Raw genomic sequence first — 15,440 nt, forward strand, 5'->3', positions numbered from 1 at the left:
ACTAACTGGGAATTATGTTTGCCGACAGCATTGGTTAATGCGGAAGATGAATATAGCGTACATTTCACCACCACGTCACATTAAATGTAATCCACTCTACTCCAGGCTCCTCATATTCCTTCTGGATAATGATCATAATAGGCTACAAACTTTTCGTCACTGTGACCCCCGGCTACCAATAAGACTATCTTGAATCACATGATGGCTGTAGCATGGGGCCTCCACCCTTGGACTTCAAAGACGTCATAGTTCTGTGTGAACAAGGCATTGATTTGCATCTGCAACTGAAACAGAGTGCAGCAGTCTTGTGTCTGAAACGCGGGTGGGTGTTTGAATGGGCTGCTACAGGAACACTTTGCTCTGCTTCCGATACGTATCTCTGTCCTGAGAAAAGACCACACAACCATTGTCTGCTTGTTTGATTGGTTTGGATCATTGGACCGATGGATTGACAACATGGACTCTACCTGTGGATCTGAGCTGACCCATGACGTGAGGAGGTGGATATGGTTGGTCGCTTTGAAAGAGGAGGTTTCCACATGCATGGAGGCAAGGGAGCTGGTGCGGGGCTGGTTGGGGCTGTTAAAAGTCAATGATGGATGTTGAGGTTGGGCTGATAACGCCACGCAACAGCAACTCAGCATCTGTAACCCCAGCAGAACTTCCTATGTCAACAGAAGGCGCAGACACACTGCTAAGTGAGGCAAAACCAGAAGAGAAGACCAACTAGTGTGAGTATTAATACACTGTATCTGGTCTCACATCTCAGTTTGAATTCTGCTGTTTTTGTGACTGTTGTTTTAATGTTTAAATCTTTGTCACTCTCTCTATGAGATTGGCTTTTCTATTTTAATGGCTGCATGTAAATTTTCTTTATCTATAAAATGATTATTTTTCTTAATCTCGTAAAACTTGTTGCATGTCAATGGGTGTGTGGTAGAGTATTTGGCCACAGCTTTATTTTAATGTTGCCCAACATGTTTAACCAACACTAGTTGGATAAACATTAACATAAACTCTACTCTCAAAAGGCTATACTTAATAGTTTACCTGTTCTGCTAGTTTAGTAGATACTATGCATGACTAATAGATAAACAATGTAATATATGTCCTTAGACAGTTGCATTTTGACAAGAGGTTGGCGTCATGATTCTGGTGGGTTGGCAGAAACTACTGTATGACAGTGCTTGTTATTACCCCTATATGTGATATCCCTTCAGCCCTTTGGATTTCTACATAGAACGTAGGTAACCGGACTCTCTTTCTCGTCTACTGGCTGACTTACAGATTCGCTCCTAGTGTTTAAATTAGCTCTAACCCTAGTTTGGCCATGAACACTTATCGCGCATTAGCTGGGCATATATGTGCCTGGCTTTTGTGTTATTGTTTTCATGAATGTGTGAGAAGGCGAGAGAGGGCGAGACACAGTGGAGGAGAGGAAAAACCAGTGTGGCAGGTTTACGTCACTGTACAGCATTCATCACGCAGGCCTGATCGACGGAAAAGGCGCGGCATGGACAGCGGGCCCGATGTTCCTCATGTTGTGTTCTGCGTGAGCCCAGCGCTACGGTGCGCCACCAGAGGTAGAATCCCCCACATAGAGCTTCTGCATAGTGCCTGTCGAAATCAGCCGGTTTGCACATACTGTGTGTTTGTGTTTGCCATTAGGTGTGTTTGCCTGCATGTCAATGTGTGTGTGTGTGTGTGTGTGTGTGTGTGTGTGTGTGTGTGTGTGTGTGTGTGTGTGTGTGTGTGTGTGTGTGTGTGTGTGTGTTTTGTTTGTATGTGCATATTCTTTGGTGTGTTTAAGTTTAAGTGTGTGTATGTGTGTGTTAGCTAAATGAGAGACGTGTGTGTGTCTGTGTGTGTGTATGTTTGTTTGTTTCTGTGTGCATGCACTTATTCATGTGTGTTTAAGTATGTATACACTTAAACCTGTGTGTGTGCGTGTGCGTGTATGTGTGTGTGTTAACTAAATGAGTGATGTTTGTGTGTGTGTGTGTGTTATTTCTCTCTCTTTACATCTGTTCATTTTAAGGCTAAAGGAAATGTGACGGTGTTGCCCTGGTAACCCAGATGGGAGGCTTTGTGCCTTAGCCAGGCAGGTGTGTCTGTAAGTTGACACTCGCATGCGACAGTGAGTGCAAGCAGCTCCCAGCTCAAAAACACTCAGGTAGGCCGAGAGAGGACATCATATGGCCCACTGTAGATGACGGTTGGTTACTCTTCTCTTACCTCTGCTTCTCTCTCCTGTGTAGATGTCAGTATTTGTTTTTGCTCCTTCAGATGAATGTTGTAATCGATTGCTGGGATAACTTGGGTTGTATTTATTGAGTGATCTGGAGGATCTATCAATATAACTTTGTTGTTGCTTCTTCCCCTGACAGGTACTGTCTAATATGTAATTGTTTAAATGTGAATATATGGGTTTTGCATAATGGCTCATTAATCATCAGTAATACCTCGCTTTGAGTGGCTGTCCATTGGAATGCAAATCCATTCCACTTCCGAGCTATAACTTTATATTCTGGGGGGAAGAATAGAGATCCTTTTGTGTTTAGGCATTTTCAGTCGGTCATATTTGTTAATGAGAGGAAACTAACATATGCTGATACACATAGTTTCTGCCTCGTGGATTGCTGCAGAGTAAGTTCTTCCAGTTTTTCAATCAGAAGAGTCTGACATGTAGCAGAGAGTATGTTACTTGTGTAAACAACCGTTTGTGACCTATGTCGAGTAAGAGCATTGTTGCTCTGGACTGAAGACAGTCATTGAGTCTATTGAGAACCTATTACACATGATGAGATACCTGAGGGAGGTTGGTTTAGTTTCCACCACCAATCCTCTTTTTCCTGTCTTTTTCTCTATTTTTCCACTTCATCATTCCGATTTCTTCTTTCCAAGCCATAATTTCCTATATCTTAATTCATTTCTTCCCGTTGCAGATATTGTTTAATATTATTCTCCTTCCTATTTTCTTTAGTTTCTGTCATCACACATTTGTTTTTGTTTCAAATGCCGCTTTTAAACCAATCCACAGTACTGTTTGGCTGCATAACCACAATCCACATAGCACAACATTCCAGCCCAATCCCAGTAAAAAACTTTATATTTGTGTGTTTCTTGTGATTGTGCAGGCATTGAAGGCTGTTGTCCAAAGTCATCTCTGCCAATGAGGATTCAACAGAACAGTATCTTAAACCTGGAAAGACAGAACACCGAACTCTTCAGAAGAGGAGACCAGAGAAGTCCTTTTTGTTGTTTTACCGCAGAAGGGGGAAGAGCATCCACAGTGTCACTGGAATTCCATGGTGGTTGAAATCATACGTGCCCAAGTGTGCAGCTACTCTTGGTAACTATTAAAAGACAATTATAAGAGTGCTGCTGCCCTGGCACTCTGTCAACTGTCTATGCCCTTGGAATATTGGCTCATGACAACACAAACAGAGTGGTGAACAGAGCAGACGCAGGCTCACATACAGCCCAACCCTGAGGAGCAGCATTCACTCCTTCCCAGTGGTATTTGTTGCTACCCCACAGGGAGCTTTTTTTCTTTATGCTTCCGGACATGGACATGCCTCTGCTCTCCAATCCTGTGAGTGAGTACAACAAGAGGGAGTCTGGAGCCCGTGTCATAGTTGACTCTTAAAGTGCTCTCTTCTACAGACTCACGCGCAGTGCAGGCAACAAGAGAGTCATGCCAGCAGACAAGTACCGGAGCCACACTAAGTATTTTACTGAGAGGGACGACCCGATCCCTGGCATGAACAGGCAAGATCACATCCTTTGTAGAAATCAAGCCTGGCCTGCCAATCGATCTGGTATCGTTACTGTAAGGGCGGACAGGCGAACATTGTTGCCTGACTTGATAAGCCAGAATTGCTCTGAAGGCCAAGCACCTTACGTACGGGGAAGGACCGAGTGGAGGAGGGATTTCCTACCAAGCAGGAGCAGAAGCTTTGACTGGACAGAAGCAGCCCCCTGCCCGGCCCAAGCCTCGAGGACCGGACCTCTGACACTTATTTCAGGTTACCAAGCAGGCCTGGTTAGCAACAGGTCTGGGAGTTTGGAGAGAGGAGGCCCCAAAGACAGAGCCAGAGCCATGGCCACTGAGGGCCGTGTCATGGCAAGAGCCAATTCTCTTAACTCTGGAGGTTTGGCCAATGGCCATGGAGAGAGAATCTCAGTGGGAAGAAATCTAGAACCAAGAAGGGGACTTTCGGGCCATGCTATGGAGAAATGTGAATGGGGCCAATCTCTCCCTGTCAGGATAGGAGGAGGCCAGAGTATCTGGGAGAGAATTAAGAAGCTCTACCCCTCCCAGGAGCCCAGTAAAACTAAGGGATTTGTTCGTACGAAGTGCCTATCAATCCCTGTTGGAGACTGGCCACTGTATGGTGGAGAAGGACGTGCCACTACAGCTAGAGGCGAAGCATTGAGCTCTAATTCCTCTTTCTCAATGGATAACCCTACTACCTATCAAAGTCGACTGTCCTATGAGGGGGGATCAGGGGGGACGTTCCCTAGATGTTTCTCCAGGGGAGCAACAAGCAGCCTTGAGTTACAGCAAAACAGTAAATCCTCTTCATCATCACCTGATAGTAAAAGCTCATTCAATTCAGAAGAGTCGATACCTTCAGTGTCTCCAGTGCCAGATTATACTTGGAGGAGAACCTCAGGGAGGCAGTGGCAGAGTATGTTCCAGGAGAAGCTCCTAGAGGGACGTAGCGTTCAGTGGGACAGAGGCACACAACAGTTAGGCACCAGGTCTCTGGACAGATGCACAGCCAAGTTCACTAAGACGTGGGCTGTGCAAGAAGCGGGACTTGTGCCCTGTGCCATCAGACAACCACAACCTCCCCTAGAGGAGGAGTCTTCAGCTCCCTCCCCGAACCAGCCCGGACACACGGATGGGAGGGCAGGGAGAAGTGAGGAGGAGAACGGGAAAGCAGACGCCGTTGAAGGCAGAGGTGGTGTGGAAACAGCAGGCGGGACAAGCCACAGAGTGAGGAACGCTGAGCTGAGAATGAGGTCAACGGAACCAGAAGAAGAAAAGGAAAGAAAAGAGATGCAGAGTGATGCCAGAATGCTTGGAGAGAAAATGACAGACAGGGAAGGAAATGGAGCAGTGGAAAGTAGCAGCGTGGCCGAGGACGTGTTTGACTCCAGCGCTCCACACATCGCCCTCGGACCCACGGTGAAGAAGGCAGCGCCTCAGAAGCTGATCATTCCCTCGGCAGCCAGCGTGAGGAATAAGATCCACCAGTTTGAGAGTCTGAGTCAGAGAGCTGAGGGCTCCACCGCCGGCCAGTTCCCGAAGCCCACCAGGACCTTCTCCGTTCCAGTCCAGCCCAGTTGGGTCAGTGAGGGGGTGAGAAGGAGTGCATCAGAAAAAGCGTTGAGCAGGCTCAAGGGAAAGAGGGAGGAGGTTGGAGAGGGGACAAGGTATGAGGATAAAAGGAGAGAGGAGGAAGAAAACATATCGGAGGGCAGCTCAGGGAGACGCAGACAAGGGAGTCTGGACAGGATTCAAAGTGAGAATCAAGAGAAGTCTCAAGTTGCACAGAGAAACTCGAACCAGCGGTATGAATTTATGGAGGAGGTAGGAAAAGGAATAAACAGCAGAGGTGTTGACGTCGTTGAAAGCAGAGACGTGGAGGTTTTTGGTAAATATTCAATGCCAAAGAATGAAATGGAGATCCCTTTGAACAGACAAGCCAGAAGCAAATTATACATAGATGAGACAGATGTCTGCAAAGCCAGGCCAAGTAAGGGAGATGCTACCTCCACTCTTACATTAAACCTTCCTCATCACCTTGACCCCTCCCTCAGCGGTCCAGAGCTAATGGGTGATCAGAACCAATCTCTCTTAGGCATGTCTTCCCATGTCGGCGACGGGGACATGACTCCGACCAACATTCCCCTGGACTCGCCTTTCCTCTCACACCACCCACTGCCAGGACATTCCACTCCCACTAGCACCACCACCATTGATGGACAAGAAGAGAGAGGTTATATTGCCTCTGAAATCTATGAGCAGACACATTCAACACCAGAGCCAAGTCCGTACAGGAGCCTCGTGGACCTGGCCCCTCCTGTCGCCACGGATCCCCATCGCAAGGGGAAGAAACGGGACGAGGACCTGAAAGCCTGGGTGGCCAGCGTGAACCAGAAGATTGAGGGCTGGAGCGACGATGATGAGGATGATGATGATGATGATGATGATGATGATGATGGCACAGAGAAAGATGATGATTCCAACTATGATTCAGACTCGGCAGACTCCTCAGTGACTGTAACCAGTAACATGAGCCAATCTGATCGCAGGAGCTTCTGTGTGAGGTTTGTTGACAATGCAATATTATTACCTACCAACCTAACTTGCCTAGCTTTTTTGCTTTTGCATGCTTTTAGGATTCATATGCTAGGGCTGGCCTTTAAGGATAATTTCACCCACCAGCCACAAAATGTGCTGCAAGATAACCCTTAGGGGCAATATCCCCCGCCTTGAGGAATCATGTGTTTGCAACTGACAGGTTCACATTATTATGATATAAATGTCTGACAACATTATGGAAAGGACACCTACAGAGAAAAACTTTTGTCATTGTATTTTATTATCATTTTATTATCATGCCCAACCAAGTATTGCAGAAGTAGAAGTCTCACTCTTATGTATATAGAGTTAAGAGTTGTTGCAGGAAGAGAACTGTGGAAACGAGTGTTGGAGAGAGGAGTGTTGGCAGGAATGTTTTGTTTAGGACAACAGAAAGCATGGCTTAGTGTCGTATTCACCCAGAGGTTTGGCAGAAGGAGGCTCGAGGATATCCGAGCATGACTCCTCATTGACCGATACTTGGTTAGACTCAATAACAAACAAAATAACAAAATCTGGATAAAGCAAAAGGCATGAATTTGGCCGAGGCCTGATTAAGAAAGGAAAAGAGAAAAAAGCAATGCATGCACGCTTCTCTTATTTACTTTGTGGTTGTATCAATCTTCAACAGGTAGAGCATGGCATTAACACTGTTAACTATGTGTAAAGAATTGTGGACTCAAGTGTCTACCAAAGGGCATATACAGTGTGCTCTGCATCTGACTCACCCCTTTCCCCTGCTGCAGCCTTGCAGACCTGTGTAACTTCGGCGGAGTGGACTATGAGTCCGGTAGTGAGAGTGAGGGGTGTCTCCCCGGGCGTCGCTCGGCCTCCCTGAGCTCAGACACCTCGGCATTCTCCTGCGTGTCAGTGATGCCCACCGAGGAGCTGGACCGCCTCCTGGCTGACGTCAGGAGCCTGGACGAGGACTCTCTTCAGGTAGCAGCACAGGGTTGGGAAGGAGGGGCCGGGTCCGAGGCCTCAGAGATTGTTAAGGGACATTACGGATGATCAAATCCAAATAGCCGTCTCTCCTGGCTTCATTTCAACATTACAAATATAATTTGTAGAAATGACTTTGTAACTGATTCTGCTGAAGAGCGTGTGTTTGCATTGGTCGACCCCTCGCCACGAATGTAAATGCTGCTAGCGGTTTGAGATACTGCTGCTAAAGTTCGACTGCTACTAAAGTGCTACTGCTAATTGTTTACTTTCATGATGAGGGTTCAGTCCCTCGTCCAAAGGACTTCAGCAGGATCGCTAATACTGTCTCATTTCGGCAAATGATATTGGTCACAGATGTTTTAAGCATATGGAGAAACCGTTACGATAATTTCAACACCATACTGTTTTCCTTCATTATGTCCAGTGGATGCTCAAAAGGATACGTTGAGGGTTTGATGTCAACCTGCCTGTCTACCTCTCTACCTGTGTAGAACTACAACGACGTGGTGGTGGTGGTCCTCCATAAGGACATCGGAGTAGGGCTGGGTTTCAGCATGGCAGGAGGAGCAGACCAGAACAAGCCAATCACGGTAAGGAAAACAAAAGAAAACACTTATTATTTGGGGTGTGTAGTTGTGGGTATTGAGGTTTGTGTATGTGTGCCACCTGTGTCCTAATCTCTTCTGTTGGGTCCCATCTTTTCTCGAGGTGCACAAAGTATTCCCCCTTGGGGCTGCAGCCCAGGAGGGCTCCATGCGGGCCGGTTACCAGGTCCTGTCCATCAACGGCACAACCCTCTGTGGCTCAGGACACTGGGAGGCCACCCGGACCCTGAGGAAGGCCAAGAGCCGGGGGATGGGGGTGGTGGTCCTGAAGAGAAGAGGGGTCCTCGCTCCCTCTACAGGAAGAGAGGGGGTGGATGAGCTAGACAGTGCTCTGGTTCAATCCAGAGACCCAGGTAAGGGTCCATCATGGACATCGGCTCTTAAGGGAGGTGAATCATTTGTGCCTTTACATCACTTCACAAGGGATAATGATAACTTCTGCTCTGTAGACCTTACGTGTGATAGGTCTACCTGGCTGTGTTTTACTTGGCTGTGTGTGCGTCTGATTTTCTACCAGGTCAGCGTGTGTGTGTTCAGTTGGAGAAGCAGAGCAGGGACCTAGGGTTCAGCCTGGAGGGCGGAGTTGGCTCCAGCCTTGGGGACAAGCCGCTCAGCATACAGAAGGTCTTTCAGGGTGAGTCGTCATCAGTCTCCATATTCCCTCGTACTATCCCCTTAGAATCCCTCACAGAGACACAATGCGGCCATCGGTTGTTTGTTTGTTGGCAGAAAGGAGAAGCCGCACACATTATTAACTGTGTAATGTCTCATTACAGTCCAAGGATAAAGTCCAAGTTAAAGGAGACATATCATACCACCAGGTGTGAGTGTGATTAGCAATTACAAGCCGTTTTCAAAATGTGCAGCATTGTGACATCACAGGTGGGCGTGTCCACCTCGATGTGTGACGGATAGATGAGCAGTGTTTACTAGTCTACTGGGTAGGCTGGTAGACTGATCTATCCAGCACACATCTAGATGGACACGCCCACCTGTGATGTCACAATGCTGCACATTTTCAAACCTGCTTGTAATGGCTAATAACACTCACACCTGGTGGTATGATATGTCCCCTTTAAGTTCAAGTGAATGCCACTCAATGTTACAATTCCTGAAACTTTCATGTTCATTATTTAATCAATGTATTTAATGGAATAATCCAGGCTTAAAAACTATGAAAAACTACAGAAATGGAGTTCTCTAGATGCAGAATACTACAAAGCAAATGCTGCACTAATTGGTCAAATATGACCTGGGGTGCATTGTACTTTAACAATAGACAATCCGTAATGATGTCAAAGTGTTTAAGGCAATAGTTTAACTTTAATATCTTCCAGATCTATTTTTTTTTTAATTTCTTGATTTGATTTCTAAATGTGCACTAGATGTAATCTTGTATCTTGTAATCAAGTATATGAGGGAAAAATGGCCATCCCTTAACTAACTTGCCCTTTGTCTTGGTACTAAGGAATGATTTTGACCTTCTCCCTTTGTGTTTTAAGGGGGTCCAGCTAGTCAGGTGCTTCCTGGGGACGAGGTGGTGGAGATTAATGGAGTGGACACTACAGGAATGAGACGCCTAGAGGTCTGGACCTTCATAAAGAACCTGCCCCCTGGCCCTGTGGATGTCATACTGCGCCGTCCTTTAAAGACATTGCATACATAAAGGTGGATGTACCTGGGTATCACGGTATCTTCACTTTTGCTTACTTTCTGGGCAGCGATGCAAGACCATCTGCCTTAAAGACTGTCACCAGTAACAAGTAGGCTTGGTCCTCCTACCAGCCACACTATTTTAACAGGAATTAAGACAGGAGTGAAGGAGAAGCAGAAGGGACGATGAAGGAAGGCATATTGTCAACAACAAAGCACTGAAGAAAAAGCCTCTTAGACTATGGATCACTGTTACAAAGGATGTAATATATTGTGAATAGAAGACAAAATATGTTTAAAACTATTGTGTTCACTTAATAAATCCTAAATTAAGCAAACATTGTTGATGCTTGTGTTTAATTACAATTATAAAACTTATATCCAATAGGGGTTCATGTATTAAATAAAAGGTCATGGATTTGGATGGATATGGATCAATACAGTGAAATCAAAGCATCCAGTTTTGGTTGTGGACTGTTTACAGACATGAGAAGCCTGAGGCATTCAGCTGTCCCTGGCCTTACCTTTTGGCTCAGAGCCTCGTTTTAACCAACCTTGAGCCCTGGCTCTGTCGTGAGTTATTCTAACACGCAACATGGTGGGATCTTTCCTAGGTGTGTAAGCATTTATCTATTTTACAAGGGAAGGGTTAAGACACTGTCAAAATAGCATCAAAGATACTTTCAAAACAAAATGGTGTTTTAAAAAACTAAACTCAAAGTCCTGTTTTGTCCGTTATCATGTCACTTTTGAACCATGCTTACATGACTGTTATCAGCAGGTCTCTATTTCCTATTACCATTAAACACTTACATAATCATTAGTGGACCATAGTTCAGTGTAATGAGATTTTTAAATACTTAAATGATTTTTTTAAAGGTATGTCTAGGAAGGATGTTTTGATTAGACTTGATTCGTTTTCGAAAAAAACTGGTAACTATTTCATGCACATAAGTCTAGAGCAAAGCTATGACATGATCTTACATACTAATGTTAACATGACCGAGTTGGAGCATGTAATCCCATGTTAATATAATACATTACATTAAACAGTAAAGTCAACGATGACCATATATGTCACACTGTCAATATGACTGAATGATTTAATTCTATAAGTGGTTTTAAGTTTAACTTTTTTGGGGGGCTTTGTACATATGTTATCAGTTCATATAGGGAGATATGTACGGTGCTAACAACCCTGTTCATAACTTTACACACTTGGTGTACACAAAAAGGGACTTTTGACAAGGGTCAAAGTCCTTAAGGCTGTCACTACTTCAATATCAACGGATGGGGGTGGCTGGGGGGCTTATTGTTTAGAGAAACAGAATCTCCCGCTTTATTATCTTCAAGTCAATTAAAGCTAGATTTTATAGTGCACTATCTCATAGGGGAGATAGTGTGACTGTCTCAGCCAATCTTCACCTGTTAGTTATTAAAGCAGCCTAATACTGTCCAACCGTTCCAGGTGGTAAATGTCTGAGTCCAGGTGGAACAGAGAGCAGGGAGTCAGTCTACCCCGAAAGGACTGGCAGAGCGCAGTTAACATGACTATTTGAATTACATTGGGAGGATCATTGCACTCTACCGCAGATAGAGAGGAAGACTGGCAGGAGGGCCAGCTTCTGGCACCGAAAGAGGAGAAAGAAGAGCTCAATACGGAATAACGGCCTGCAAGAGCCAGGGCTGGATGAGAAACTAGAATTCATAATTATTAAAGAGTCAGGTCACTTACATCTCTGACAATTTCCGTGTCAGAGATGGGGAAACTGAGGGTGAAATACGCACTGATACGGGAATGTATGGCAGAGCTCATTGGGACCTTTGTCTTAATGGTAAGTGAACTACGGTAACATTACCGTGGTTGATTACATTGATATTTTGTTTTGTATATTGTTTCATTCCCTTTTTAGATGACTCTTAGCTAACCTGTCCCTTGAGAGTTCATTCTTATACCACCTCATAAATAGAAAGCTTCCTTGTAGCTCTGAGGTTGTATGGAAGTTTAGCATTATATGTGTCTATTTATATTAAACAAGTGACATTAAGGGTGTCTGTGTGGGGGGGGGCGGTTAAGTGGTCTTTTGTATGTATATTTTGAGTGTGTGTGTGTGTGTGTGTGTGTGTGTGTGTGTGCGTGCGTGCGTGCGTGCGTGCGTGCGTGCGTGTGTGCGTGTGTGTGTGTTTGCTGTGTGTGTGCCTTTATATTTGTTCACAAAGTGATCTTTGCAACTAGAACTCTTTCTGCCACAAGTTGGTGTTTTGTAACCAGAATAGCCTTTTTCCAGTCTGTTACCTCTACAGTTGTGTCCCAGAATTACCCAACTTTACCGCCCCTGACCCCATCGTTATCTTTTCTCCTGGCTGGCAGATGTTTGGCTGTTCGGCAGCAGCACAGGTCAAGACCAGCAGAGAGACCAAAGGCCAGTTCCTCTCAGTTAACATGGCCTTCTCTGTTGGGGTGATGTCAGCAATGTACCTCACCATGGGCATCACTGGTAAACATACATCAAAAATATGTCTTTGAATTGACTGCATGCCTCTGTATGAGCCAATTTAGATGCAAGACCGTTCCATACTCAATTCTGAATAGTCAGGCCATCTCTTCCATGATTGGTTAGTTTATTCCATCTTTCCTGTCAATCACAGGTGCGCTAAAGGGGACACTTCTCAATGGAGAAATGTTGGGAGATTTTCTTTTGTTGTTTAGCCTTTCTCTTTTCCGCTGTTTTCTGCTCTATTTTCAAGTGTTTAATCATGCCTACAGAACCGCGACAATGGATCATCTAAAAATCCAATGAAGAGCATATTTCCAAAAAAATCCTCTTTCCATGATCCAAACATGACATTTTTTGTTATAATAGTAATGTACTATTGCCAACAGCCAACAATGATTAACTGGTGCTTCAACTGTCCAAAAAATGTTCCAAAAACTAGACATTGCATAATATAATCCTACTCATTCTGCTGGCTCACACTGTGCGATGTAGTTATGCCATTATTCAACCAGTGCTGGCTCTGTTGCCAAAGCCATTACAAATATGATGTGAGAGTGGCAGGTTTCCTCCTGTGTCTCAAGGATTGCAATGTTGTGTAATTGCAACACTTCAACTATGTTGTTACAATAGATACTCAAGTTGACTCCTGGACTTAATAATTGTGAAAAACATGTCTCACACTCTTTCCTCTGCTGTATAGGGGCTCATCTTAATCCTGCTGTGAGCCTGAGTTTTTGTGTGTTGCGCAAGGTTTCCTGGACCCGGCTGCTTCCCTACTCTCTCTCCCAGGTGATGGGTGCCTATGTGGCATCTTGCCTTGTCTTTTTTGTCTACTATGGTGGGTTTTGTGTAAATATTACTTTATACAATTTTGCAAAGGAAAAAAACAATAAATACACAACAAATGAACAATATTTGAAACTGTATTAATGGTGCACCTTAAAAGGTGTATACTTACTTAGTACAAAACACTGGATAATAAATGAAAAATAAATAATATAAAGCAGGCCTTGGCACTAGCATATTGAAGTGAATTGATTCATGAATTGCATTAGACCTGCACTCCTGGTCTAGAAAGTTTCTCAAGAATCAAACGTGGCCCTCCATGAGTCAATTCATCCAGGAAATGTTTCTCTTTAAATCACTTGTGTGGTCCACTGGTCCACCCTTGGTGTTTGAATTTTATGTTAATGATTTTACCATGATTACATGATAATAGCACAGCCATCTCAGGCTGTATTTATTTTATTACTCTAAACATTTTCAGACGCCATAATGGAATTTAGTGGAGGTGTGTTAACTGTTTACGGACCCAACGAGACGGCGTCCATCTTTGCCACATACCCCTCAGAATATATCTCTCTCGGCAGAAGTTTCCTTGATCAGGTCAGTTTGACATTAGATAAGAGTAATAAAGTGGTAAAATATGTTATTGTTTTGATAATAAGCAATCCCGTTTCGCTAGCATTGGACTTTGCTAACGGTGTGTGGTATTGCCTCTTCTCAGGTCGTCGGGACAGCCATGCTGTTGCTATGCATTCTGAGTCTGGGGGAGGAGAGGAACACACCGGCGCCCCCGGGCCTGATCCCCCCCATCGTGGCGACGATAGTCCTGGGTATCAGCATGTCAATGTCAGCTAATTGTGGAGGTGCAATAAACCCTGCGCGAGACCTGGGACCACGCCTCTTCACACTTACAGCAGGCTGGGGCAGAGAGGTCTTCACGTATGTTTCAAACGCGATGAATCTGACATCTGCAAAACACACTCTAAACTAATTACATTAAATATATTTGGGCATGACCCCTTCAATCCTTTTATCAGGTGTTACAATTACTGGTTCTGGGTGCCGCTGGTGGCTCCCATGATAGGAGCTGTCTTGGGGACTCTGACGTATAAGGTCTTCATTGAATGGCAGCTCCCTGACCCGGACCTCCCCTCGGACCTGCCCATCCCTCTCATCCCCACCAAGGACTGCAAGGAGCTCCAGGCAGCTATGGGAAATGGAGTAGAGTCGAAGATCTAATTATAGCCCGATCATTTCTGAGCCCAATTTAAACTCAATATGAACGAATAAATCCAAATCCTTTGGATGATAAATGAACTGCATTTATGCCGTTCATTTGGGCTACTCAAACCACTACTCATTTACAATTAGTGCTTCACCATCACCAATTTATACACACATCCATACAATGAAGGCAATGTCAATGATGCAGATGAACAGCCAGCTCGTCAGGTGCAGTTATGGTTAGGAATCTTGCACTGGGTCACCTCAACACTTCAGGAGGAGCAGGGGATTTAACTATCAACCTTATTGACAGAAGAAGCTTTAACATGGACTTTTTACTACCCTATGGCTCTCTAGTGAGAAAAAGCATAAAACAGCAATGTTGTTTTTGAGGATCTACTTGTCAATCTCATAAGATGCAGATAATAGATGAGGATTGTACTCTGCATCGGAAGACATGAACAAACACACACACACACACACACACACACACACACACAAGCACACACAAAAGCGCACACACACACACACATATACAAAAACACACAGAGAAACACACACACACACACATATCTATACACAAACACTCAAACACACAGAGACAAACATACACAAACACACACAAAAACACACGCGTACACACACACACATATACACACAAACACACACAGAAACACACACAGACACACACACTCACGCACACACACACACACACACACACACACATAAACACAAACACACACACATAAACACAAACACACAAACACACAGACACATAGACACACACACATACACACAAATGGCATCCTCTTGCCATCATTGTTATTTTCCTCCATTACTCTCCTAAAAGCTGCAGTGTGACTGTGTATATAATATCTATTTATATAATATATATATTTATTGCACGGGTCTTCTCAATGCCTTGGAACAGTTCACTTGCATGGGCCCTTCCGGCGGTCACTTACAATTAGTAACAGTGAATTATCAAATATAATTCACAGTTACTAATTATAATTGACCGCTTTCAAAGAAAGTGGATTTTTTGCCGTCATTCGTAGCACTCCGCAAGTAGTCCGGTAACTTATCATCCCCAGCGTACTCGGTTGCTAAGCGACGTCAACGTCTTTGATGGACTATTTCTCTGCTGATCAACGTTACGAATGCTGGTTACAAATAAATTGTAGAAAGACACACCGTGTGAAGTTGTTTTTTCGTTTTGGTAAGTAGCCGTGTATTAAGCGGGATAATGTATAGAACATCGCCGGGCAGGCATTATCGAAAATAAGACCCTTCAGGGCGAATCAAGAAACCTCTGCTTCGCGTCGGTTTTCGAAATGGAATATCACAATCATT

At 44.5% G+C, this 15,440-nt stretch overlaps 2 protein-coding genes across 5 annotated transcripts; both read left to right on the forward strand.

The window, feature by feature from the left end:
* Positions 1–581: 581 nt before the first annotated feature.
* Positions 582–9,908, forward strand: LOC307081159 (uncharacterized protein). Of its 4 annotated transcripts, none has more exons than XM_079744227.1 (9): positions 582–731; positions 1,408–1,583; positions 2,039–2,215; positions 3,138–6,342; positions 7,123–7,315; positions 7,813–7,911; positions 8,030–8,279; positions 8,444–8,560; positions 9,429–9,908. In XM_079744227.1, exons 4-9 carry the CDS (start codon positions 3,698–3,700, stop codon positions 9,590–9,592), a joined length of 3,468 nt encoding a protein of 1,155 aa, XP_079600353.1. In that variant the 5' UTR covers positions 582–731; positions 1,408–1,583; positions 2,039–2,215; positions 3,138–3,697; the 3' UTR covers positions 9,593–9,908. The 4 variants fall into 4 exon arrangements, with proteins under 4 accessions (XP_079600353.1, XP_079600356.1, XP_079600354.1 ...); XM_079744228.1 differs by having other exon boundaries at positions 645–731; positions 1,489–1,583; XM_079744229.1 differs by lacking the exon at positions 582–731 and having other exon boundaries at positions 1,374–1,583; positions 2,039–2,173.
* A 1,431-nt stretch (positions 9,909–11,339) lies between these two features.
* Positions 11,340–14,102, forward strand: aqp10a (aquaporin 10a; the record flags this gene model as incomplete). The annotated part of the gene is made up of 6 exons (XM_079749082.1): positions 11,340–11,414; positions 11,951–12,077; positions 12,778–12,915; positions 13,345–13,463; positions 13,585–13,802; positions 13,901–14,102. 6 exons carry the CDS (start codon positions 11,340–11,342, stop codon positions 14,100–14,102), a joined length of 879 nt encoding a protein of 292 aa, XP_079605208.1.
* Between the last annotated feature and the right edge of the window lie 1,338 nt (positions 14,103–15,440).

Source organism: Pollachius pollachius, assembly GCF_949987615.1.
Source record: "Pollachius pollachius genome assembly, chromosome: 1".
Taxonomy (NCBI): domain Eukaryota; kingdom Metazoa; phylum Chordata; class Actinopteri; order Gadiformes; family Gadidae; genus Pollachius; species Pollachius pollachius.